At 46.6% G+C, this 25,513-nt stretch overlaps 3 protein-coding genes across 5 annotated transcripts; 1 reads left to right on the forward strand and 2 right to left on the reverse strand.

Moving 5' to 3' along the window:
* Window positions 1-457: 457 nt before the first annotated feature.
* On the forward strand, window positions 458-13,738 carry LOC104153886 (torsin-1A). Of its 2 annotated transcripts, XR_011135643.1 has the most exons (6): window positions 467-704; window positions 1,127-1,392; window positions 3,185-3,360; window positions 3,454-3,581; window positions 4,876-5,329; window positions 13,613-13,738. XR_011135643.1 is itself a non-coding variant. In XM_068914909.1 (5 exons), exons 1-5 carry the CDS (start codon window positions 491-493, stop codon window positions 5,124-5,126), a joined length of 1,035 nt encoding a protein of 344 aa, XP_068771010.1. In that variant the 5' UTR covers window positions 458-490; the 3' UTR covers window positions 5,127-6,305. The 2 variants fall into 2 exon arrangements, 1 of the variants encoding a protein (XP_068771010.1); XM_068914909.1 differs by lacking the exon at window positions 13,613-13,738 and having other exon boundaries at window positions 458-704; window positions 4,876-6,305.
* Window positions 8,433-13,002, reverse strand: TOR1B (torsin family 1 member B). The gene is made up of 5 exons (XM_068914908.1): window positions 12,780-13,002; window positions 12,431-12,696; window positions 11,512-11,687; window positions 10,904-11,031; window positions 8,433-10,491 (listed from the first exon to the last, which is right to left on the reverse strand). The coding sequence occupies exons 1-5, from the start codon at window positions 12,958-12,960 to the stop codon at window positions 10,214-10,216; spliced, it is 1,029 nt and encodes a 342-aa protein (XP_068771009.1). The 5' UTR covers window positions 12,961-13,002; the 3' UTR covers window positions 8,433-10,213.
* Window positions 13,739-13,888: 150 nt separating the features above from the next.
* On the reverse strand, window positions 13,889-19,283 carry LOC104153883 (torsin-1A). 2 transcript variants are annotated; one of them, XM_009690003.2, is made up of 5 exons: window positions 17,791-19,283; window positions 16,344-16,612; window positions 16,081-16,256; window positions 14,975-15,102; window positions 13,889-14,797 (listed from the first exon to the last, which is right to left on the reverse strand). In XM_009690003.2, the coding sequence occupies exons 1-5, from the start codon at window positions 18,053-18,055 to the stop codon at window positions 14,748-14,750; spliced, it is 888 nt and encodes a 295-aa protein (XP_009688298.2). In that variant the 5' UTR covers window positions 18,056-19,283; the 3' UTR covers window positions 13,889-14,747. The 2 variants fall into 2 exon arrangements, with proteins under 2 accessions (XP_009688298.2, XP_009688297.2); XM_009690002.2 differs by having other exon boundaries at window positions 13,889-14,874; window positions 17,791-19,277.
* Between the last annotated feature and the right edge of the window lie 6,230 nt (window positions 19,284-25,513).

Genomic DNA, 25,513 nt, shown 5'->3' on the forward strand with positions numbered 1-25,513 from the left:
CCTGCGGCCGTGAAGGCGTTAGCATCTCTTCATTGGGGAGTGGAAAGTCCGGGGACTTGGGGGATAGACCCAAATTTTTCATTTAAATAAAAAACAGGTTTAATAAAAAAAAAAAAGGGGGTGGGAGAGTACGTGTCTACAGGTGTGGGGCCGCGCCTCTGCCCTTGCAGCGCCTGCTACCGTGCAGGGACGCCATGGCTAACCGTTTCCAGGCGCGGCCTGTTTGAATTAAGCCCGTCAGGCTGTGCTGCGGGCCTTGCGGGGTCGAGTCACGTCATGTCGCGACACGAAGGCGCGTCACGTTGTTGTCCCAAAGAAGGGACGTGACGTGTCCCGTGACGGCGGCGGAGGGTGCGCTGCTAACATGGCCGCCTGCCCTTAGCGCCGGCTCCGCCTCTGCCCGGACCTAAGATGGCGGCGGCGGAAGCGACGCGCGGCGGCGGCGGAAGCAGCGGCGGCCGGGGCCGGGCCGGGCCGGGCCGGGCGGGCCATGAAGCTGCGGCGGGGCGCGCTGCCGGTGGCGCTGGCGCTGCTGCCGCTGCTGCCGCTGCTGGGGCCCGCGCGCGCCGTGGAGCCCATCAGCCTGGGACTGGCCATCGCCGGCGCCGCCGCTTCGGCCCTCACCGGCTTCATCTCCTACCCGCGCGTCTACTGTTACTTCAGGGAGTGCTGCCTCCAGCGCCACGACAGGCGCGCCGCCGCCGGTGCGGGCCGGGCCGGGCCGGGCCGGGCAGGCCGAGGGGATGGCCGCGGAGCTGAGCGACGAGCCCGGGGCGGCGGGGGGAGTCGGGGCCGTGGCCGGGGTCCCTCGGTGCCGGAACTGGGCAGGGGGAACCCAAGGGGAGACGCTCCCTGCCGCCCCCTCCTGCCGGCCCTGGTGGCGGGGGCGCGGCGAGGCCGCTCGGGGCCGGGGGCCACCAGCCGGACCCGCTCGGTTCCCTGTGGGGATGGGCCGGGCACCCGGTGCTCCAGCTTGGCCAGCCCTTTGATCCCTCGCTTGGGGTTGGCGGAGTTCGAGCTGGGGTTGGCGGTGATACGGGGCCCTCCTTAGAAACCAGTAGGACTTAAAACTTATTGTCTCTTTTGCTATTTTTTTTTCCCTTATGGTGTTATCTTCTCCATCCAGGCCTTCAGGAGAGCTTGGACAGAAAGCTGTTTGGACAGCACCTAGTGAACAAGGTGATTGTAAAGGCCGTGAAGGGCTTCTTGAATAACACAGACCCCAAAAAGCCTCTTGCCCTGTCCTTGCACGGATGGACTGGAACAGGCAAAAACTTTGTCAGTAAGATAATTGCCGAAAGCATTTATAAAAAAGGCCTGAAGAGTAAATACGTCCATCAGTTTGTGGCTACGTTGCATTTTCCTCATGCTGACAGCATCAATCTGTACAAGGTAAGAATACGTTGTGGATCTCCTAGCAGTAGAGCACAGTTCTGCAGCAGTAGCTGTTGTATTAATTTATAAAAGTTATGGCACAGTCAGCACTAGAAGCCTAGATGCTATTTTGCACTGTAAAATGTAGCCGGTGCCAGTTTTGGAATCTCTTAAACTGAATTGGATAAATCCTAACATGCACCAGGACTGATTTCCCATGAATGTAAAGCCATTTTCTGCATAATGTTTTGAGCCTCCCCTTAGAGAAAAATGATGTGGTTCATTTTCATTGCTATATACTTTGTCTAGAGATGCAGATCTAGAGATCTGCTTAATGATAAAGGGTATTCAGCAGGCTGCAAGGGATAGGTGATACGCTGATGGGCACTGCAAAAACAAATAAGAATTTATGACTCTGGAGAAACGGCTGACAGCTTTCAAGTATGTCAGGTACCGTGGATAGCTGAAGGGTATCTGAGACATGGGTGCGCTTTTCTCCTTCATCACACGCTGGGCAGTTTATTTAATTTTTCTATGTATCCATTTCCCAGCTGTAAAATCAAATTACAAAAGACTGTCTTCAGAAAGGTACAGATAAATATAGTTGGAATTGTTCTGCCAGTCTGCTAAAAGTGTCAGGGCAGTACTCTAGGTGGGTGGATGTAATGAGGGGCAGTACAGCGCAGACATGCATTTTCTGCGTTCGTGAGTTCTTCTAATGTTGTTGGTAGCAGAGTGTGAATGAGTAGCACTGTATTTCATGTTTATCTTCAACGTGTACATGTTGAAAATGGGAATAGGATGGGTTTCCTCCATACAGAAAGTAGGTTTGTAGACTGTTTCCTCTTTTATGGCCAACTGTTGCCCTTTTTGCAACTGGGCTGTTTTGAAATAAAATGGATCCTCTTCTGTCTTTGTTATGAGGTGAATTCATAACAAGTTTCTGCTTGGGAAACTTGCTGCCCGAGACAGTAGGAGGAGCTGTCACTTCTTATCTGCAGTACAGCCAGTGCTGTCTTCCTGTGTTGTCTCAGTGTGGTTCAGGGACCGATTAAACAGGGAACCTCAGAAAGTGATGAATCATTGAAAACAGTCAGAACGGTTACTACTCATTCATCTGCCAAACAGATCAATCCCCCCCCCCCCATTTATTTTTCTTACTATTTCATTATTATCTTAAATGTAACACTTCAATGAGAAAGTCTTTAAATCATTATAAAGTATTAGCCTTTCTAAACAATGCTGTGTTTTAAGAAGGGTTTGTAATCAGCTTCGCTTAACTTCTAGATGATTAAAACTCAGGACTGAGTGTTTAATTGTGTTTGTACTTATGCTAGTGACTCGGTCTATAAATGTGATTTTTTCACTGATGCTCTTCAAGTAGCAAATTTATATTGTTGTTTGGACACCTGAAGACATTTAGACCAAAGTGCTGCCAAAAGTAATCAGCCTAGCTGACAGGGCTTTGCTTTGTGTTGCTGTTTCGTGGTGGTACCCCTCCTTTGTCCTAGTGTGCGGACTCTCCTTTTTGCTGTGTTTACAGGAATATCTTTTCCATGAGGAGATTTCATGCTTGCCCCATCCTGTTTCTTGGTATCTGGTATTTTGAATCTTAAGTTTTCAGAACCAGTATGACATTTTGCTGTAGTGTTATTTACAGCTTTTAACACCTCTGGCTTCTTAACTAAAACATGGTTAAAGATGACATGATTGAAACGACACTTTCAGAACAAAAGTGAATAAGCACAAGACCTATTCTCTGTCTTTTCAAATGAACTCTTTCAATCACTTTTATTTTTATGCCTCTCAGGACCAGCTGCAGTCATGGATTCGGGGAAATGTGAGCATCTGTCCCAGATCACTCTTCATATTTGATGAAATGGATAAAATGCATGCAGGGCTCATTGACTCCATCAAGCCATTTTTGGACTACTATGAGCTTCTTAATGGAGTGTCTTACCGGAAAGCCATCTTCATATTCCTCAGGTAAGAAGTGGCCTCTCAAGTTTGCAGTTCTGTACACTCAGTGCACTACAAAACTGTCTCCAGCTGCAATCTTTGTTTTTTTTCTTTACTTAGCAATGCGGGAGCTGAAAAAATAACAGAGGTGGCACTAGATTTCTGGAGAAAAGGAAGGACAAGGGAAGATATACAGCTCACAGATATGCAGAATGCGCTGTCTGTGTCTGTCTTCAATAACAAGAATAGTGAGTAGAACTTTGATTGCTTTCAAGGTTGTAAATCCCTGTCTGGATTGACAGCTCCTCAGCCATTTCCGGTGTTGCACAAAGACATATATATCCCTGTTTTTTGGGTGCTTCTGTGCTTTTGGGAGCCACCACATCTAGTATAAAGATTTTCAGAGGAGTTTGGGCTTCTGCAAGATGCTGGATGAAGTCTCTGGAGATGTCTGCCAGATCATCCCGCTAACTTTGATGTATAGGAATGGATTCATCAGCTGTCGATGGTATGCCTGTGAGCAGCTGTGGTGTGAAAAATGTAAATCGTATGTTTGTTCTAGAACAGTAGAGAGATTTATTTGCTGGGAGATAGGTATATAAACAAAAGCGATGCCACGTTTAATGTACGAACTGCGCTTGTACAGCTGTGGCTTCCACTTGACATGGGCTCCGGTTTTCAGCTAGTGAGGAGCCATGGTGCAGGTCTGAGGCCTACAGACTGCTATTGAGATGAAATGGAGGTTAGGAACTCTGTGTGTGACTTGGCTACCGGCATGTTTACTCGGTGACTCTGTTGGGTTACGTATGTTGGGGATTGTCTACTCTGAGCGTTTATTGACATTTTAATGGGTTGCAGGGAAAAACAAGCAGAAAAGAAGCCTAGACGGTAAGATTAGGTATTGCGTTAGCTGATAAATCTTTGACCCATACAGCATTTTAATATGGAGAAGACGGTTACTTGCCTCCAGCCCAGTTAGATCACCTGTCTTGCTGAGGCTGGGCAAAGCCTTCAGGCAGCTTTTAGGAGCTATTCAGGGGAACAAGCTGACCTGCTGACCCTGCTGTGGGGAGTCCAATGCTTCCTGGGTGTTCTTGCATGGGATTTCCGGGGAAAAAGGATTTTAAGATAATTATGCTTTAATATTAGCAGTAGAAGCAAACCTACTGTATTTTTTTTTTTAAAAAAGGCTAGATGCAAGTTCCGAAAAAAGGAGCAAGGTGAGCTAGTCTCGGGGGGGCTGATATAAGAGACTGAAAAATCTGGGCTTCTGTAGGTGAGAGAAGTGAAGGTATGAGACCAGCAGCTGGGGAATAATGTATTCATGCAGTAGAGTTCCAAAAGATCACGTCTGTGAGTCTGTCCCAGACTTTATGCACAAAGTACTATGAGAATGGGCTTGTATTTGGGCTTTCTTGTCTGTCACAGGGCCCTAATTCACAAGTGAAATCTTTCTGTGGTTTCTAGCAGGGGGATATGATATTGCTCCCTTTTAACCCATAGAGGAGCACTACCAACCCTCCCTTCTCTTTCCCTTTGCAGGTGGTTTTTGGCACAGCACCTTGATTGATAGAAATCTCATCGACTACTTTGTTCCTTTCCTGCCTCTGGAATACAAACATGTGAAAATGTGTGTCAGGGTTGAGATCGAATCACGTGGCTATGCTGTGGATGAAGACATTTTAACCAGAATAGCCGATGAGATGACCTACTTCCCCAGAGACGAGAGAATTTATTCAGATAAAGGATGTAAAACTGTGTATGCCAAACTGGATTATTACTATGACTTCTGATGCTTTACTACTGCAATCTGCAAAGAAGCAAATTAACTTAATCACAAAGTGGAGAAACCGGGACATTTCATTTTTAAGCACTTTTTTTTTTTTAAAAAAAGGACCATTATTTTTAACTGGTGTGTAAATAAGTGGCAGTGCATCTGCATTTTTATTCTGTCAGTAGTCACGGCTCCCAAGTACTTTGGTCTTGTGCTGTCAAGGTAAGAAAAAACTATTTCATGAAGGTGAGGGCTCTTTGTCTATTAGTGCCCAAGACTTACCTCAAATTGTGTGTTGATTGTCAGAACTGTTAGCAGACCATTGGCACATGTTGTAGGACTGAGATAATGACCTAATTTTAATTGGTTTTTGGTTTGATGCGAGTGATCTCTAGACAGTATTGAGAATCTTAATCAGAGTCACTATGTCTGTGAAAGGCTTCACTGGGCTTGTGCGGGAATATTTGTATAACCACATTAAGAGTAGGATGTGTGTGTTTTTTCTCCTTGAACAGCTTGTGTCCGGTAAAGATGAGGAGGAATTGTGTCATTAAAAAGTCCACATCTTCTATCTAGCATTATGAAGTACCATTGTCTTTCTCAAAACTGGGGTATATATTGGCCTCCTTTGTGTAAACCAAGTTAAGAATATGAACTTCTCTTTGGTGTGAAAAGCCTTCAAAAGGGAGAACTTTAACAACATTAAGTAGAAAGAGGAAGTTAGTAAAAGTCCTTGACTACCACTTTGAGTTGGTTTCTATTTTGGTAATTTTCTTATGGGTGAAATTGCCCTCACTGTGCTTCCCCAGGAATGATTTCCTTGGGTAGGAAGGAAAAAAGCATGCTGACTGCTGAGTTGGTTTCACGGAATGGGTGTAACTTAATGGGAGACGTGCATGTATCGTAAAGCTTACTTACACCAAGGAAATGGAAAAGAGGTTTCTCCTCTTCCTCTAAATGTAAAATTAAAAGGTTAGCTTGCAGCAGGGTTTTCCCTTTATCCCATTCTTGCAATATTTGGTGCCTTTTGAGGCAGGGATAAAGACAGATCCAAAGGCATTTGGGGGGGGGGGGAAGGGGAAGTGAAATGGGTCAACTGAAGTTACTGCAGTCTGTCAGACTTGTTTCTAAATGTGAGCACTGCTGAGGCTTTTTTTTATTCCAGTTTCTATTCAAAATAAACATTTCTCACTAGAAATGTGTTTCTTAACTACCTTCTTATGTTTATTTGCATTGAGTGATTTGATGTTAATTTTGCACAAACTTGCCACCTGTTGAGGAAGAGCATACTACCTTTTTGGCTGAAGTGCTCAGCTGTGCTTGAGTACAGCTCTCTGCCTTTTTGGGTGCAGAGGAATAGATGTGGGGAGGAGATGTGATATGTTATTGGGGAAAGGGAGACAGAGTTTGCAGTAGAAACTGCAGTTCTAGAGCATTGACACTAATTACACTTGCATGCTTTTTGCAGAGGAGGACTTCAGCAGAACCTAGTTTTAGATGTGCTCGTCTGAACAGTATTGTAAGAATGAATTTGCCTTCTAGAGAGTTGATAAAACCGTGCTTGTTATCCCTTCCTCCCTTTGTGATACCACTGTCTAAATGGTAACTCTGAAAATACTGCAGTCGGTGATTTAAGGTGCACGTGTTTTTAGTAGCAACACCTTGAAGTATTCTCTGCAGGAGAAAAATGGGCCAATAAGATGGACAACTGTCCAGTTCTTCTCTGAGGCTATATAATATGCTAATTAACTTATCAGTCCTAGTATTTGTCAGCCAAGAGGTGCTCTGAACTTGGTTATTTAATGGTTTCTTTGACAGGCTGACTACGGTGAATGACTTGCTATAACTGGGTAATGGAAAAATGTGGACGTGAAAACAATAAAACTTTACTACCGTCTGGTAACTTACCATCAACGAAGCAGTGCTGTGGCTCTTCCAGCATTAAATACACTGTTCGTTCTGCTTTACGTGCCACTGCAGTGTCTATACTAGCAAGTATTATTTTGTAGCTGTAGGTGGCTTAGGGTAGATGGAAGCTTCCTCCAGAGGATGTAGGAATGATGGTCAGAGGCTGAAGGCTGCCCCTCTGCTGAATCTTTCCATCCTAAAAACAGCAGGCCTGGCTAGGAGCATTTCTGGCATCTGGGTAAAAGGAATAGGTGTGGGAATAGTCACTCCAACATTTGGTCCTGCAGTTATCTCTCTGCTTTATAGACTGTATGCTTTCAAAACAGATCCTAATTGTCTCTTTCTTGCTGTGACTGGATAACTTTGGCCATTACTCTTTAACGCCTCATTTGAAACGGGAGAGGACAGCTTCAGGGAAAATGTTGAACTGGGGAAAAGGTCCGAGCCCTAGAGAAACAGTTCATTGGCTGGGTGAGAGTAGCTGAGCTGTTACTGAGACTGCATTTTGTTTGTTTTTGCCAAAGTCCACTACAAGCAACTGCTGCTTTAATTCAACCTTTTCTATAGGGTAGGTTCCCAGCTCGCTTGCTGTGCTCATAAGTGATAAACCATAGATAAAACGCAAGCTGACCTGAACCCTTTGTAGTAAGTGCTACTCTCTCGAAAGAGGCCATTTGCCTCTAAAGACTCATCTGTTTGATAGCAGGGGCCAAACACCCAAGTTGTTGTGCGTGCAGAGCGGTGCAGCCCCAGAGCTCAGCTTCTGTCGCAAAGTTCTGATGAATAAAACCACTTATGCTTCTGATACACGCTGCTTAACGAACCTCTTTGTGCATCATTAGAAACAGCACAATTCATGGTCTGCAACAGCATGAACAACTGACTGCTCAGGGAGGTGTAAGCTGTTGCCAGTAGCTGTAACCTTACTTGAATTAAGCTGTGACTTACACACTGGCTCTGTTTCAGTACCAGGGAGGCTGGAGATGTTCCAGCTGCTGGAGACAAGATGAAAGCCTGTAGTCTTATCCTGCCTTTCCCAGCTAGATGCAAGACAAAGCACTGTCTTGAACACCAACTTTCCAGACAGAGCACAGAAGAGAAGTAGTTAAACAAGCTACCTGAGGCTTGTTGGCCTTGCAGTGCCTGGCAGTATGGCTAATAACTATAAAGCAGAGCATGCAGAAACTAAGGCTTTTTCATAGGTGCTTATTTCCTACACGTACATCTCCTGAACTGTATTCACTGAATGTATAATTATGCTCTTGGATGACTGGGCATGTTTTAATCTGCTTATCTAACTGTTCTTATGAACAAATGTTTAAGAATAAAACAAGCTTAAAGGAAAGCTGTAAGGTAGCTGGCTGGAAATTGCATAGAGTAGTATTCTTCTGTAGCTGATAATGATTCAGGCAAGAGAGAAGAGTGACTGAAGATTTATTCCCACCTCAATACAGTAGTAATATTTAGTGTTTTTAGATTGCACAAGTATGTTGCATTCAGAGTAACCGAAACTAGTTGCAGCATTTACACCCATGAATAAGGCAAAACTTTATTTATAATAATCAAAAGCAGCAGTCCACCATCGCAAGGTTAATAGCTAGTTAGCATTTGGCGCTGGAGGTTGCATCAGTTTGCCAACATCTGACAAACTCCACATGAGGCTGTAAAAGACAACTGACACTTTTAACTGAGAGGTTAATGTAAATATTAAGATGTGATGCAGAACTTCAACTGAGAGCTTAACTCACTCATATTCAAGTGTGCTTTGATTCTACAGCACAAAAAGAGCCTACTCCCTCAAGTCAGTTTAAGACATATTGCCATCCACCTCTATAAGCAAGAGGCACTTCTGTCTTGCACTACACTATTTCATCATCTGTCAGTTGCAGATCAGAGAGTTAAAGCTTGCCACATCCCAAGTGTGCCTAAGTGGGTGCCTTACCAAGTGGGTGGAGGTTAATTTTTTCCTAGCTTCCTAAACTTTCAAATTCCAGTTTCATCTTACCCTTGGGCAAGCTTTAACACTCGCCCTGCCACACAGACCTTCTTTAATGTTAAAAGCTACTTTAAAAATATCTATCTAGTGAGGTATGGGAATGTTGCTCTGTGATCCACTTTCCCATACTCCCTTCTCTATGATTCTCTAGGAAAGGCTTTCCATCTCTATTGTTTACACTTCAGTTAAAAAAATACACTATTAAAAATGACCTCTGCCATGAAAACGTCTTCCAGCAAGCTGAGAGTGGGATTACCCACTACTAGGTGCAGTTGGGAGGGACTGTTAAAGATCCAGTAGACTTCAGGCCCAGGGGCCTGCTGGCAGACTAACCTGACAAGCTGTAACAGTCAAACCCTCATGAGAGATTTCCTGCTGAAGAACAGAGATTGGCCTAGTACGTTTTAACAGTCAAATTCCTCAAATGATTCCCTGTGCTCAGGGAGACTAACACCCTAGAGATACCACACAAATGCACTTAGCCCCCTTAGTTAGAAAAAAATAAAAAGAGAGAAAAGATCACAATTTCTTTTCCTCCCAAAGGAGTAGAAGGACAAGCCATGACTTTCTCCCTTTCTCTGCTGTTTAGTAACTGAATTCCCTGAGCTCATCATGACTTTCCACATCCCCAAAGCAGGAAACATGCTGTGATGCCAGTCAAACATGCATGGTACTTCTGCTCCTCTGTCCCTGAATAGCTGACTCCATCTGTATAAGCCACAGTAGCATCCATCTGCTGTAGAGAGCAAGGAGTCTTCTAACATAACAGCTTCTTAGGGGCAACGCATCAAGGAATTTACCCTTGCAGACACTACTGTAGGCCTAAACGCACTACACCACCTTTGATTTCACTGGCCCGTGAACTAGACCCTCCACATACAAGGAGGGGAGTATAGCTGCCTGGAGGAATTCCTTTGCTCTAGTCTAGACTTTCTGTGGAAGGGAAATGAAATATTTAATAATCCCAGCACTTAGGAGAACAAAGTGGGAGAGGCTGTATCCAGCTCTATATATGCTCTGCCGAGAAATTTTCGAGAAGGATAGGCAACATTTGGATACCTGCCAGTTCAGAGATGAGCAAGGGAATTTAAAAATCAATAAAAAAAATAAGAAGCTCATACAGCTCACTCTGGATTTTCACCTAAATGCATACATACAAATGGCAACAAACTCTGAAAGTGCTTTGGAGAGGTAAAGGCTAATCAACTCTCAGCTTCTGTATCTCTCATCACAGTGTCCCAGTGAAAATTCAGCTTGGCCTGTACAGTCTTGCAGCCTTTATCAGAGTAGATTCTCTCCTCTTTTGGGAAGAACGTCATCTCATCAGTCACCACTTCAACCACCTTTTCATCGACAGCACGGCCATGGGATATCATTTCAGCCCTGATGCACATCTTCACATGCTTGTGCTCCAGGGGCAGGAAGGGAACAAAGTAGTCAATGAGGTTCCTGTCAATGAGGCTGCTGTGCCACAGACCACCTGGAGGAATTGGGGGGAGAAAACAAACACACCTATAGGAAGGTGTTTCTGTAGAATAAGGCCCACATAAGGTAGGATCTACAGGGCACCGAATTCATAAAGCAGGTTGTCTCAACCGCTGTCCAAAGAAGCAAGGAGTGCCAGTTAGCCGGATGGATCAGGAATTGTACCTTGCAGTTGCCACTGTACCCTTTAGCGTGCCTGCAGGGCAACTTCTGCACCAAGAACTTCCTTGTAAGGACATGGCACTGGAGCAAAGGGACTGAGGGGCACAGGCCAGGGCACTGTTGTACAAACGTGGGGGACACAGGAAGCAGAGCAAACTCAAGGCAGGTTGAGGTACAGATTGTAGAGATGAACCCTGCATTTAGGAAGTAAAGGAGTTTCACATTTTCTGGGGAAACTGACTTACTATTCTTGTTATTGAAGACTCCTACAGAAAGCACTGGCTCCAGGTCTTTCAGCTGAATCTCTTCCCTCTGCTTTCCACTCCTCCAGAAATCAAGAGCCACTTTATTAATTAAATTTGCACCTGCATTGCTATTCATGAAAGAAAGAAAGTTACAAGAGTGAACAGAGACAGACAACTGAGCAAGAGTTCCTTTTTAGCTGGTTACATGAATCACTTACCTGCTTGAAGACAAAGAGATCACCAAAACAGAAACCCTTAACCCAAAGCTTATGGCAAGCGTCCGGTTCTTATGAGTTGCCATCAGTGCAGCCACCCCAGAGACCCTCCCCAAAATCTGAACTCTCATGTGATCTGCATTCTGGGCCAGTCTCACGAGCTCAGCACGCTGCAGCTATCTGCCATGCTGCGTCAGACTTGCCCCACTATAGTCACAGGCTCTCCCATTCCAGGGCTTATAGTCCCCCCCCCCTCTATGTTTATAGTCAGGGTCTTATGCTCTGGAGCAGTTCTGCTGTACTTTGAATCAGGTCTCACAGGAGCATCATTGTCATTGTATACACAAAGATTTATTTCGGTACCTCAAAACAACTGGAAAAGGTGCTACAGACCTGAGGAAGATGAAGATAGCTTTCCGGTAAGACACCCCATTAACCTGCTCATAATAATCTAAAAATGGCTTGATGGCATCGATGAGGCCTGGGTGCAATTTGTCCATCTCATCAAAAATGAAGACAGAGTGGGGACAGGCACTGACATTGCCCTGGATCCATTTCTGGAGTTGCTCCTGGAAAAAGAAGTCAAAAAACACTGGAAAACTTGGTCTTGTGTGGATTTACTGCAAGAGGTTTGTACGTAACAGACCCTAGGGACTCCCTTTCAGAGGCTGGTGTCACACGCTCACTGGTTACGCTCTTTCCCCCCCCCCCCCACAAAGAATCATAAACCCTGTGATCCCTTTAACGTGACACAATTTACACGTGAATTCTCTTCCTGCTCACAGATGAGAGACTTTCTCCGTCTTTCTCCTTGGTGAACGGATAAGGCATAAAAACCAGATGGTGAAGGAAAGTCGTGGAAATAAGATTTTGTTTTTTGTTTTTTGTTTTTTTAAAGCAGTGTTTCTTCCTTCATACAAAACCCCAATCTAGCAATACATCAGACATAGAAACACAAACATCAGGACTCTGATTTCTAGGAACAGAGTCACTCAAAAAATCTCTCACACCGGTTACGCTTCCCCGTTGCTTCGCTTTCGGGCAGGGTTTCCTTCCTAGCAGCGAGCGCGGCAGAAATCGGCAGAAGGCAGCAGCGAGAGGAAAGCACCGAGGAAACCCGCTCTCACTTTTCAATTCCTGGCATTTCAGGGCATGGCTGTTTCACTTTCCCAACGCGCAAGGAAGCGGTTCAACCACCATCTCGGGAGCTCGGCACCAGCTTTGGAGAAACACGGCTGCACGTAAAGCTCCGGCACTCCAGTCCGGAGCGATGCGGGGACCCTCCACCCCGCCAGGAGGGTTCCCGGGTTACCTGGTAGAGCTTGACCTGGTGCTGGTGGGGGAAGTGCAGCGTGGCCAGGAAGAGGTGGACGAACTTGCTGCGCAGCCCGGCGGGGTGCAGGTGCTCGGCGAGGATCTGGCTGAGGAGGTTCTTGCCGGTGCCGCCCCAACCGTGCAGCGACAGCACCAGCGGCTTCTTGGGGCTGCGGTTGCGGCTGAAGCCCGCCACCGCCTTCAGCACCACCTCCTTGGCCAGGTGCTGCCCGAAGAGCCGCGCGTCCAGCTGCGCCCTCAGCGCTGCGGGCAGAGGGGCGACGGTTAACGGCTGACGGTTAACGGTCGCGGCGCGGCCCCTCCCCCACCCCCCCACCGCACGGTACCGGTGGCGTTGAGGCGGTGCCCGTCGCCGGGGCAGCACTCCACGTAGCTGCAGTAGAAGCTGGGGTACGAGAGGTAGCCGGTGAGCGCCGAGGCGGCGCCGATGGCGATGCCCACGCTGAGGGGCTCCAGCGCCGCCAGCCCCGGCAGCAGCAGCCACAGCAGCGCCGGCGCCCGCGGCATGGCGCCTTCCCGCCGCCCCGCCCTGCCGCCATCTTGGGGCGGGCGCCCCCCGCGCTGGCCCCGCCCCCGTGCCGCCGCCGCCATCTTTGAGCGGGGCAGGGGGCGCCGGCGCTGCCTTCGCCTTCCGCTGATGGCGTCAGCGGGCTGTGACGCGCAGGTGGGGGAATGACGTCAGGGACCTAGCGTCACGCCGTTAGCTCGGCTGTCTGCCCGCGGTGCCTGGGAGAGCGAGGTGATGAGGCACTGGGGATGGCGGGTAGGGGAGAGGAGGCTGCCAGGCCACAGTGCCCCTGTCTACCTCGGAGCAAGCCAGGCCTTGTCCTCGGGGCCATGCTCCTTGTCAGAGACAGCCAGGCCTTGTTCTCTGTGCCCCCGTCACCCTCGGAGCGATCCAGACCCTGTTCTCCACGCTCTTGCGCCACTCAGAGCAAGCCAGGCCCTGTCCTCTGTGCCCCTGTCCCCCTCGGAGCGAGCCAGGCCCCATCCTCTGTCCCCCTCAGAGTGAGCCAGGCCCTGTCCTTGGTGACTTTGTGCAGGCACTCAGTGTCCATCCCTCCCCTCCGCCCCAGCAGGTCATTCCTAGGGGACAGCAATGCTAACACCTTTCCTCACCTTGTGTGACAAGAGCGTGAACCTTCTCTCCTTTCACCAGTGCTCCTGGGAGTGACGAGTCAGCATAGCGATCTGGAGTGTGTCGTCAGGCCCAGGGGACCACTGCTGGTAAATGCATCAGACTGTGAGCAAACTGCAGAGGGGCTGCGGTTAGTGCTGAATTCTGTAACCTCCAGAAGAAATGGCTACTTCAGGAAGAGCCTGCTGGAAGCTTTATTTTAAAATACTGTCTCTCGCAAGCGTGGCTGTTCAAGGAGAGGCATTTCCCTGTGTGTGCATCACAGCAGGTGGCTGTAACAGAAGGAGACTGTATAACGGTCAAGGTGAGCCAACACTGATGCCTAGATATCAGGAGAAATAGTGTTGAGATGTGAAGGGTTTCTCTGCATCCTTTTGATTTACTGATCAGAGGCAATGGTGCACAGTGTTCTCTGATGCAAACAGCTCAGGTGATATGAGATAACTAGGTACATCTGGGTGAAGCAGTGGTGCCTAGCAGGGGCAACACCCAACTAGGACCACTGCCTCCGACCAAGGCTTGTTGGACGTTTTGGGAAACTCAGTCTCCTCCTTTGTGCTTCAGTTTTCATACGTGTAAAGCGGGATCAGTGTTACTGATCTCCTTTGTGATTTCTTTGAGATAGGTGGGTGAAAATCAATATAAAACAAAGCAGATACTATTACTGAGAATGATTATTTATGGATAGATCTTATTAATTAGGGCCGTGCTAGGACTTCAGGTGCAAACAGTCTTGCAACAGAAATAGGAGGTTGTCCTCTTGGAAATACTTTTGTTTGTGAGTGTTTCTGGGGCAAGAAGAGCAAACCTCATCACCCATGTATGTGCCTCTTCTGCTTACTCTATACTAGGATCGTTGCTTTGTCCTATGTATTTATTCAAGGGATCTTGAATAAGACTACTTCTGGTATGCAAAAGCCCAAATATCTTCAGGGAAGAATGTGTAGATTGGGCTGCAAGGAGGAGAAAGGGAGTTATTGTTTCTTCCATCTGCTGTATTCTTGTAGCAAGAACGCAGGGCGTTTGGCTTTGTAACATCTAGATGCTCAGAGTCACTCTGGAGGCCACAGTCTTGCAGCCTTTGCTAGAGTAGAGTCTTTCTTCACTGGGGTAGTCGGTCATTGCCAAGGCAATCTCTGTCATGAGGTCTTCGTCCTCAATGTGGCCTTGCAAGCGCAGCTCCTCCCGGACACACTCTCTCACGTGCTTGTATTCAAGAGGAAGGAAAGGGATAAAATAGTCAATCAGGTTCTTCTGGATCAGTTGACTGCGGAAAAAACCACCTAGAGAGAGAATGGGGAGCCTTACTGCTGAGTGCTGTGGAGGCCACAGGAGACAGCGCACCTCAGCAGTCTTGGGACCTGGGAGCCCAGAGATACTCACTGTTCGTATTGCTGAAAATTTCCTCAGCCATCAGAGACTGCAGCTCTTTTAGAGGAATGTCTTCTCTTCTCTTCTGCCTTCTCCAGTAATCAAGAGCAATCTCTGTAATTTTATCTCCTCCGGCATTGCTGTGAGGAAAGAGATTCACTGGATCATTAGAGCTGTCATTTTGCCATCTTTATTACTTGTCTGGTTTAAGTCGTTCTGTGTGATTTTGCACTAGAATGGAGGTGGCACACTCATACAGATGGGTGTTGCTCAGAGGTGGGAAGTGACAAGGATCACACCGTCTCCCAGATGAAAGCAGTGTCAGACGGGGTAAGCACTCCCCTGGGACAGTGATGTAAACTACTGAGTTTGACTTTTCAGCAGAGGGGGAGGATTGGTCATACTATCAGGTGTCACTGAAAGGCTCGCTAACAAGCTGTTACTCCCTGTGGGTAATCACTGCCTTGCACTGAAATAGGTTGTATTTGGGTTTGTAGGCCATGTGTCTGAACATAACAGCAAGCCAAGAGGTACGCCAGCCCAAAGCTCAGACGACTGACGCCATCAGTCACGTGACATGGGCATAGCTGGGATGACGTTCAGCAAACAGATTTTTCAGGAATAATACATGGAAGAATCATGCCTCCCTGACCTATGTATGCAAGGAGCCTTCAATATGTGAATCCTCCCCTCTCTGCGTGTATAGAGCTGCTGAGCCTCCTTAGGTGAGTCTCACCCATCCTATAAAAGACCTGTCTGCCTAGCGGTGATGTTACAGAGCAAGATAAAACATATTTACTGACTATTGGGGAAGTTGGTGTGTCCAGGACTTCTGGAAGCCAACATGGTTACCTGTCCATGTCCCAGTCACTTGAGGAGTGGGAACCTGTTCAGCCCTAGGACAACTAATTTCTCTTTATGGTGTAGAATAACTCAGATCTTCTGGCTGGCACGATGGCTGGGCATGTTCACTGACAACATGCTGTAAAGACAGACAGGGACCTTGAGCTGCCTAGCCAAGCTGCAGCCAGCTACAAAGCTATTAGCAATTGCTTCTCCGTTTGCCCCTGCTGATTCTGTGGAATTGTAATTCTGTTGCGGCCTTTGCATTTCCTTACTTCAGGAAGAGGAAGATTGCCTTGCCGTAATAAACACCATCAATCTCTTCATGGTAGCCAAGGAATGGCATGATAGAGTCTATCAGGCCATGTGGCATCTGATCCATTTCAGAGAAGATAAAAAGGGACCTTGGACAGGCACTGACATTCCCCTGGATCCAGTTCTGCAGCTGCTCCTGTGAGAAGAGGCAAAATTATCTGGGATTTACATTCACAATCGCAGATCAATTGCTCAGAGAAAATAAGATAAAGCTGGAAAATACCTTATACAGACGGACATGTGAAGCGTGTGGGAAATGCAGTACTGTGCTGAAGTGGTGCACAAACCTCCTTCTTGGTATGTTAAGCTGATAGAGGTTCTCTGCGATGATTCTGCTGACAAATGATTTGCCTGTTCCTGTCCAGCCATGGAAGGACATCACCAGAGGCTTCTTTGGCCGTTTGGAATAAACATTTGCTCCCAGAGCTCTCAGAACTGTTTGGACAGCAAGATGCTGGCCAAAGACTTTTTGCTCCAAATCCATCCTCAGAACTAAAGGAATGAGGGGAGAAAAGAGTCAGTAAATGCCATATTATTGCTCCCCTTTTTTTGCTATTGCTGAATGACCACTGGAGAGAACAAATATTCACTGCCTTCAGTCCACAGTGAGACTGTGAATCAGTAGAGAATCAAATTCACGAACAGACACTCGATTCACTCTTGATGGCCTTTTTGAGAACCAAGCAGTTTGCATGAGTTAGGAAGGAATCCTTGTAGTATTATAGCTACTGCCTCCTGTAAAGACTTGGAATAGGATTGACTGTATTTGCAGAGACATGTTCACTGCATGTTGTAAATTGTCATTAACTATTTTTGTGGCGTCTGACATTCCTCACATTTATAGAAAAATGTGCTTCTGTTGCCACATCATGTTCTCTTATAAAAATACTGCAACTGGTGTCTCAGTGGCTAAAATACTTCCAAGAAAACTGCCAGTTTGTAAGAAGCCGAATCCAGAGCTGATATTAAGTGATATATAAAGTACCTGGAAGTAGCCAGGTCTCCAACAGTTGAGGGTTTGTTTTGAAATCTGCAGCCCAGCCCTGAAATGAAACATTATTTGTAGTCCCATGACAAAGGGAAGGGGGATTTCCAGATAGAAAGATCAGGAATTTATGGTTAAAAGATTGTGTAACCTTTTCTGAGCGGTTCACTAATTCCCTACAGGCACAAAACTGCCCAGCTTCCCCTTTCACTGAGGACTATTTGATACTCAGCGTTAGGTCTTACAGAAAAGCAGCAGTATGCTTTGAATCTTAGAGCTACCACTGATTGCTGCTCATCTGACATACATTACAAGCAACCACTGATTGGGGTGTGGAATACCACCGAGGTGTCCATCTCAAGAAGACGTGGGATTATTTCATTAGCTCTTCACCTTAAACTCCGCTCCAGAATTTTGCCTGCTTCTGCCAATATAAACCAAGATATCAGCAAGAAAAATGCTCCAGTGCCTCACTGACAACTAGGGTACATGAACACACGTAGGATAAGCTATATTAGGTTAGTACACCTTTTGCCTTCTGGAGGTACTGTGGGCAGTAACTTCTGTCTTTCCCACAACCGCTCCAAAGGAGACTGGCATTAAGAAGGAAGCCCACTCCCCAGAGAAGGACGACCAGCTGGTCCTACCAGTGACCCGGCTCATGATACCCTCGCCACTGCCTTACCTGAGAAGTTTAGTGTGTCCTTCATATTGCAGCACTCCAGGAGACTGCACTTGAGCCAGGAGTGAGGGGAGAGGAGCTGCCAAGCAACAGCAGCCCCTCCCATGAGGATGGAGGTGCTGAGGGGGTCTAGAGCTAGGATCAAAGTGGGCACGAGAGTAAGGAATCCAGCAACATTCAGAAGCTTCATGGTGGGAAACGAATGCTGGCTTGGCTCATCAGAAAAGGAAAGCGAAACAGAAAGACGTAGAATAACTTCCTGGAGCATGTGGCTTCAGGCTGTTCAAGCAGATGGAAGCCAGTTCTTCTGTAAGCTGGGTGTGTTACTGATTTAACGTCAAGAACAGAATTGTCACACTATTCCTTAAGAACAGAAATTGTCATGGGCAAGGTGTTGCCGCATTGGTAGACAGTTTTGTTAGAACGCTTCCCAGCTGTGAGGTAAACAGGACTGAAACCTCATAGCATCTTGAGCAAGGTGCTGTTTGATCTGGTGATTAACCAGTACTTGCAGTACTTGTTTTCGGCTTAGTTCGTAGTGGGTTGCACACCTAGCATCACAGAGCCCAAAGACTTCTGTAGAAGTGGCTGGAGCGCTGCATCTCGCAGGACTGAATGCATCAAAAACCTGCTTTTTAAAACCAAGTTTTCCGATCTGACATTTTGTCCTGATGACTTTGCGTTGTTCCTCCACCCAAAAAAATGTGTTTGCAAAAGGAAAAGGACACTGAAGTAGCTTTCTCAATGATTTTTTTTTTTTAAGAAAAAAATGTGAAAAGCACTTTTAAATAACTCTCATTTTATTCTTAAAATCTCATTAGAAAAAATGCTGACTGCACTGTTTAGTACTCAAGACATGTTCAAGGTTTTGTCTCCCTTGAAACAATCAGTGCCTTTGAAAGGACATCCAACTTTCTGAGTGCCCTGTAGTGCTTTTTGCTGATACCCAGAAAGCCCCTGTTGTTCCCCATTTCAGACAGTTCTCTCTGTGGGCTGCCTTTGAGTCTTGCATTGGGCACGGCTTAGGGTCTTGGCCCCTTATTCCAAGGTAGTTTACCTAGATGACTAACCTGCAGTGGGATGTCCTCAAAGCCCCCAGACTTTGAGTGCCAAGGAACTACACACCTGAGAAGTGGGGCTTGCCAGGCTTTCAGGCAGCAATCTCTTCCTTAACATACACGGAGGCTGCATAGAAGCCAGAGGAAGGAATTGGCAACAGGTTTGCTATTCAGGTTTCCATTTTGCCTGGACTCTCTCAGAACTCTGTAGAAGTCAACTCAAATGTTGATGTATTCACAAAAGTGGTTAATTTTGCTGAAAAAATGCTGGAATTTTTCCAGTGAACTCTGTTTCCTCAAGACACTGCATTTGTCTTTGCTGAACACTAGATGGGGTGTCAGCCAAAGGTTTTAGACTAAAGCTAACAGGGTAGAGCACCTTTCACAAAAAAGCAGAAAATCTTGCCTGAGAAAAGCAGAAGAGAGAGGAGCGCAGATCTGCAAAAAAAAAAAAAAAAAAAAAAAACACAGAGCTGACCATTTTTGTTATGAAATGTGATTTTTGGGGATACCAGACAACCCAGCCGTCATGGCTGCTCAGGCTTCGCCGAGGACGAACGCTTCACAAGCAATAGCAGCAGGGGACCTGAGACCACCAAAGTCATCTTTCAGATGAAGATGAAGAGTTTGAATAAAGAAATGAGACTATTTAGCTGCGATCTGTAGATTCTCTTGGCTGCGCATCTGAATTAAGGGTGCAAGCAGGTTGCATTGCTCCCCTCACAAACTTAAGCAGATGTTTCACCTTCCATCTGTAGAAGTGGAGTTAGGTCCTGTGAACTCTAAAATAGATTGTCAGCTCGGAATCTCTGGGGTGCAGTGTGGTTCTCTTGCAAAGGGTGAATTTGCTTCACAGTTTATGGTTCACCCTTTCTCCTCAAACCAGACTGGTGTGGATCCTCTTCTGCCTGATAACACGCAGGGGACGATAGCATGTCTGCAGTAAATTCTTCCCTGTGGTTCTGTGTCTTTCGATGAGATGCCACCAGCCTGGAACAGATTGCATCTCCCAAAACACAGATATGAAATGCACAGCAGTGTGTTAGAAACAACACAGAGAAGGAGAATTACCTCATCTATGCATAGAAAAGGGATAGGATGGGACACATATATAGATCTTCTCTTTTCCATATGGGAGGGAGGTGGCATATATTTCCTATACAACACTAGGATGTATGCTGCATAACAGGTACCAGATGGGTGTTTAAATAACCTTCAGCTGCAACATATCATGCTGTTATCTCATTATCCCTTACAAGTTAAATGGGTTCAAGCTGGGCCCAGGCATGGATGAGATGTCTAATAGCGGTGGTGAGGTTGACACTGATGGCAATTTCCTTGAACAGCTGTCTGGAAGCTCCAAGTGGAGCACAGACTGCTCAACACACAGTCCTCAGTTCAATGTCTTGTCGCCTGTTGTGTTGCACTGGTAAGAGCGTCAGCTCTGCCCCAGACTCGCTGCCCTTTTGTGCCCTGGGTGCAAAAATGGCATACTGTCATGTATTCCCACTCCTTCCCCCCATTCGGCTTGGGAGGTTGAAGTTACTGAAAATTCATAGCTGAGGGAAAATGTTTTCAAAAAGCATTCACTGTGCAAAAGTTCATTTGGGGTATTGGTGGTTTGCAGTGTTGATCAGAAGTGGAAGTGCTATGGTGGAAAGGTGAGGGTGGGAGAGAGATGAGGGCGAGGGTGAATTACAAAAAGAAGGAAGGCAGGGGATGTGGGACGGGGTGTGGTGGTATGAGCTGGCGGATGTGGGGGGTTTGCAGTGAGTTGGTAGGAGCGGTAGGGCTGTTGTGATAGGGGAGGTGGTGGACATGGGGTGGGTGTGTTGCAAAGGGAGAGATCAGGAATGCAGAGGCAGAGCACTTAAGGCTAGGGATGGGGAGAGAAGAAAGTCGCGGATGGGAGCTTTACCTGGCCTTATTCTGTTTTTCGTATGTTGAAATTTTTTTTCACCCACTCACAGGTTGATTTGTGCATTGCTGGTTTAAAATCAGTGCTCTCAGGACTGTGGGCTCACAGATCCATGGCAGAGAGCCTGGAGAAATTGGGGTATGGCTGGTTAGTGTGGCTCCCTGATCACGAGGCTGCATACCTAACAGTTCTGTCCTTGAGCTGGCGATCCAGCACACGTAATGTCTCCAGCCATGGGGCAGCGTGCTAGGAATCTGTGCTTCAGCTCTGCCTTGTGTTCATGGAGTGCAAGAGGTTTCCAAGCAGGAACTGTAGAGTCACTGAATCAATGTTTTTTCCAGAAAAAGTCTTCACTTTTGTGGGAGAATGTGTAAACTCCTCTATATTTTGAAGTGCTTTATGAAAAAGGTTTGGTAACATGAGTGTCATTTTACACACAGGGATGAGATGCTGGACCGGCAAGAGATTCTCACTGAAGGTTTCTGATTGGAGGAAAACAAAAAGTGGAAAACTCTCTCATGTTTAATTTCTACCCAAACACACCACTGTCCACCACAGCTTCTCTCCCTGTCTTCAGCTGTGGCTAGACACTCTCTAGTGTTTGGAGTTTTTCTGAGGGGAGTGTGATTTAATTTCGACTTTTTGGAGTTTTTTTTTCCTGCATGTGTGGCTTGGGTTTGTTTTCCTTTCTTGCTTTAATTTCAGCATCATATTCCAAGTGTTCCTCATCTCTAAACACAGAGATGAAGCAGATGCAGGAAAAGGCTGTCACTCTGACGTACATTGGGATCTTTTAAGGGGGGGAATTGTGGTGGGCTTTATCCAAATACAGAGCTTGGCTACACTCTGAGGATGACACTAAGTGCTGTGGGAAGGTTCTGACTCACTGGAATGCGTTCATTGACCTTTCTATAATGTGATGGTAGTAATAACACTAGACACCAAAAATCTACGTTAATGTTGAGCAAACATTGTCTAATCCTAGCAACGCCCAGGGAGTCAAGAGACTGTCATCCTTCTGTCACAGGTAGGGAAACTGAGGTTTGGAGAAGATGAAAGTTCTTAACGTGGTAGTTTGTAGCAAAGGGAATAGCAACTTTATTTTCTCTTTGAAATCTTTACTCAAGAACTTAAGCCATGATTTGCCTTGGGCAGGTTTAGAAATCCTTGTCTGCGGTACGGAATTGCAGAGTCCCTTTCATCGCTGTGTATTGCTGTGCTGTGTGAGGAAGGACCGTCTGACAAGGAAAAAAGATGGATGAACCTGGGATTTGGGTGAGGGGAAAAACATACATGTGTTCACATAAATCTGCCTGAGTGAAATAATTCCTTTGATCATGTCTGATTATGTGCGCAGCTTTGAAGCACTGCAGGGATACTGTCTCTAGGAAACGCAATTGAGAAGTCCCTTCCTACAACCAAAGAAAAGGGTTTCCCATTTGGATGTCCAACCTTAAAGTCCTTTTGTCTGAGCTTGTAATGCAGTCGTAGACCAGAGTCTCATTGTGCTCAGTGCTGTGCAAGCAGAATGAATAACTTGTCCTAGAGACCTTATGCATTTGGGTGCAATGGTGGCCTGGACCAGAGCTTCACCTGGTTCTGTGCTGGAACAGTACCTACGTACCCAGGACAACGTACAGCAGCTGAGGAACAAGAAAGGTTTATCAGTGATAATTTTGCTATTTGGCCACAGTGAATGCTGACAGTCTCTGCAAAGAGAGACAAATGTGATTTTTATTCAGATAACAGGTGGTTTTCAGCAGGTGGAGCTATGCAGATAGGGTTACCTGGGTGGCATAAGAACGAAAAGGTGAGGGAGAGGAGGGCAGCCTCTTTGTGCTTAAAGCCATGCTTGATCTTCTGCAGCAGTGCAGGTGAGGGAAGCTGCTGTCTCACATTTCTTGCCTCCTGTGGGATCTTCCTTGAAAACTAAGATTTTATAGATGAGTGCAAGGTGACAAGCTGGCAGGGTACTTCCCTTCCCTTTATAGGGTGAGACCTGGTGCTGAAACCCCTGTTTGATCTTTCAGTAATACCCAGCTCAATCAAGAAATGAAATAGGAGATGGATGGAGAAGGGCTGTCTCAGAACAAATGTAAGGAGCTATTTAAATACCACAGCAGTCAGACTGGCTCTGCTCCTCCTTAAAGCACTGTATGCTTTACCTATTGTCCTCCAGAGAAAGAACACATGGAGGGAGGCAGTTCTTTGGCTTTAGAAAAACCAGGAAGTTTCTTTTCACCTGAACAGGAGAAGCCAGGGCTGTTATGGTGAGAGGCTCTGAGGGTACCAGCTTTTTTAAATCCATAGTTAGGTGATCTTAACAGGTGCCCATTTCTCGAATGGATTTTCATGCCATGGACACACTCTAAGGTCTTGGAGTTTTGGTGCCAGGAGTTAAGAGGTTCACGTATAGTTTGGAGAAAGTTACTGATCAGAGTTTAAGTACCAGTGCTTAAAGGAAAACAGGACTGGGAAATGGGCATGCATTTACAACCAGCATGTGTTGTGAGAGAGAAACAGACAGACCTGGTCGAAGTTGGAGCCCCAAGCACGTGTGTGTACTAGCGTGAATCCTTGTAGATTTGTGAGAATGTGTAGGCAGGAAGCAGGTAACACTAGAAGGTAACCCGTGACTTCCTGCCATGCCTGCAAAGCTGAACCGGAGCAAGCACCTACTAAAGCTTGTATTGGTACCTTTCAACATGGCCAGATTGCATTTTCTACAGCACCAGAGTATAGGAGGCCTTTGCTGAACTCTGATTAGCTCACATGGCTGTTCTGTGTGCTAGCTTGGAGGTCTACTGGTGCACAGCAAGATGATGCAGCCGCTCAGGCTCTAATGGCATCACCCTGATCCGGGTGCAAATAAACAATAGCTACCTGTGGACCATGCAAATCCATCTGGGTTGGTGACTGAGGGAAGCACCCACTGGGGTAGGAACTAAACAAAGCAAATCAGGATGCGGGGCCCCCCTGGTGTATTACCAGCCTGGCCTTTTCACCCCCTGCTGCTGCAGAGTAGCTCTGCTCCGGCCCAGTCACAATTGCCTCTGGGTGCTGATTTCAAGGTCTATATTGCGCAAGATGAATAATGTACAAAGTGGAAGTGATAGAGCTAGTAGATGGGCTATCAGGTTGCAATTGAATGCTGGCAGTTAGACTCTGTTTTGACTTGTAAACTAAACACTCATGGTGCAGACATCCTTTGTGGTTTAGTGATTAGATCTGGGGACTACATTTGGACTTCAGGGGCCTGGCCAAGCGCTGTCACCCAGCTCTGAGCAACACAGGGAAAGTCACATTATCCGTGCTTTAGGTTCCTCATTGGTAAAATGGGGATGTGGTGAGACTTGGATTTCACCCGTCTCAATCTGCCTTTGTTTTTTTTCTTTCTTTTTAAAATTGAGCCCAGAATCTGAAACTGGAGACTGTTCCTGTTTGGCTTTGACTGGGCTCCAGTCTGCAGCTGGGATTTGCCTTATGGTTTTGTTCTCCAGGCTGGCTTTGAAACAGCTAGAGTAGAATAGCTCTCACGTGAGCCTGTCTGGTTTATGGAGCAATAGCTCTTTTTGAGAGAACAAAAATAATAGGTAAAACTCTAGCCTATGTTTACTTCTATCTTAAACTTGATTTCTGCTGCAAATCATAGCTTGAGGATGAAAATTGGGTGAAGGGGATGAAATCTAACTTTGATTAATTATGAAAACACTGTACTTAAAATGGTAAGGGCAAGATTGCTGCAGGAAAAGGGTTATAGGACATGAGAAACACTGCCCTTTGCTCCAGTCGTGGGCTCTCTGATGTGGCAAGTGGCTTGTATTTCATCCAACGTACATAAGGTGGTGGTGTTATTAATCATGCACCCCCATCCCATGCTTTGGGACCCTTAGGTAAAAGAGGATTTAAAAGTGTCAATAGTTTTTGGGTTGGACAAGAATCAGACACTGTGTTTGGCTTGAGGTTTGCAGAACTAAACACCCTGCTATTTCCCCCATCTCCCATGGAAGAGCAGTAAATATGGGTCACTAAAATTAGTCTTGCACGGCAGCTATTCTGACTGGTGCCTCTGCTATTCCTGCTCCTCTGGCTCCAGCTCATGCCTGAATAAAGACCTCTGCCTGGTTTTAATCAGCTCTAGCAGTTGGTTTTGAGGAACAAGTAGATTCACCAGGAGAAAGTAACTATTTGCTGTTGTAACAATTTTCTCCCCTTTGTCCTCACAGGCCAAGCCTGGCTGCCCTTGGACTGCCCTTGGAGGGTCGTGGAGGTTACAGAGCTGGGCTCTGTGCTTATGAAGGACCAGGCGGCTTGCCAGCAAAGGCCAAAGGACAGCGATACCTTTCGATTTGTTATAGGCCTCTGAGGGGATCTGTAACCAGAGAACAACAGGCGTCAGGAGCCAGCAAACCTTGGCACCAGCAGTGAGATCTCCTGATGTGAGCTCTGTGCTGAGGTGAGAGAAGGGATGTGGGGGTTTCAGCTCTCTAGAGGCTGCAGTGAGGCTTCCCAGAAATTGCTCAAGGCCTGTCCATCTCTGTGGTGTGGAGGCTCTCGAGGCACAGGAGAGCTCAGGCGTCTCCTTGTTTGGTGACTAGCCATGGGGAGTGCAGCATGCTTCTTGTTGATGGAGGTTTGGGATGTGACAACCACATAGCCTGGCATCTCCTCCCTGGAGCTCTCCATCCTTCCCTAGGCTCAGGACCAAGCTTTCCAGCCCATCTCTAACCTGTGTGCTGTCTCTTTCATC

The sequence above is a fragment of the Struthio camelus genome, chromosome 20 (genome assembly GCF_040807025.1).
Source record: "Struthio camelus isolate bStrCam1 chromosome 20, bStrCam1.hap1, whole genome shotgun sequence".
In the NCBI taxonomy this organism is placed as follows: domain Eukaryota; kingdom Metazoa; phylum Chordata; class Aves; order Struthioniformes; family Struthionidae; genus Struthio; species Struthio camelus.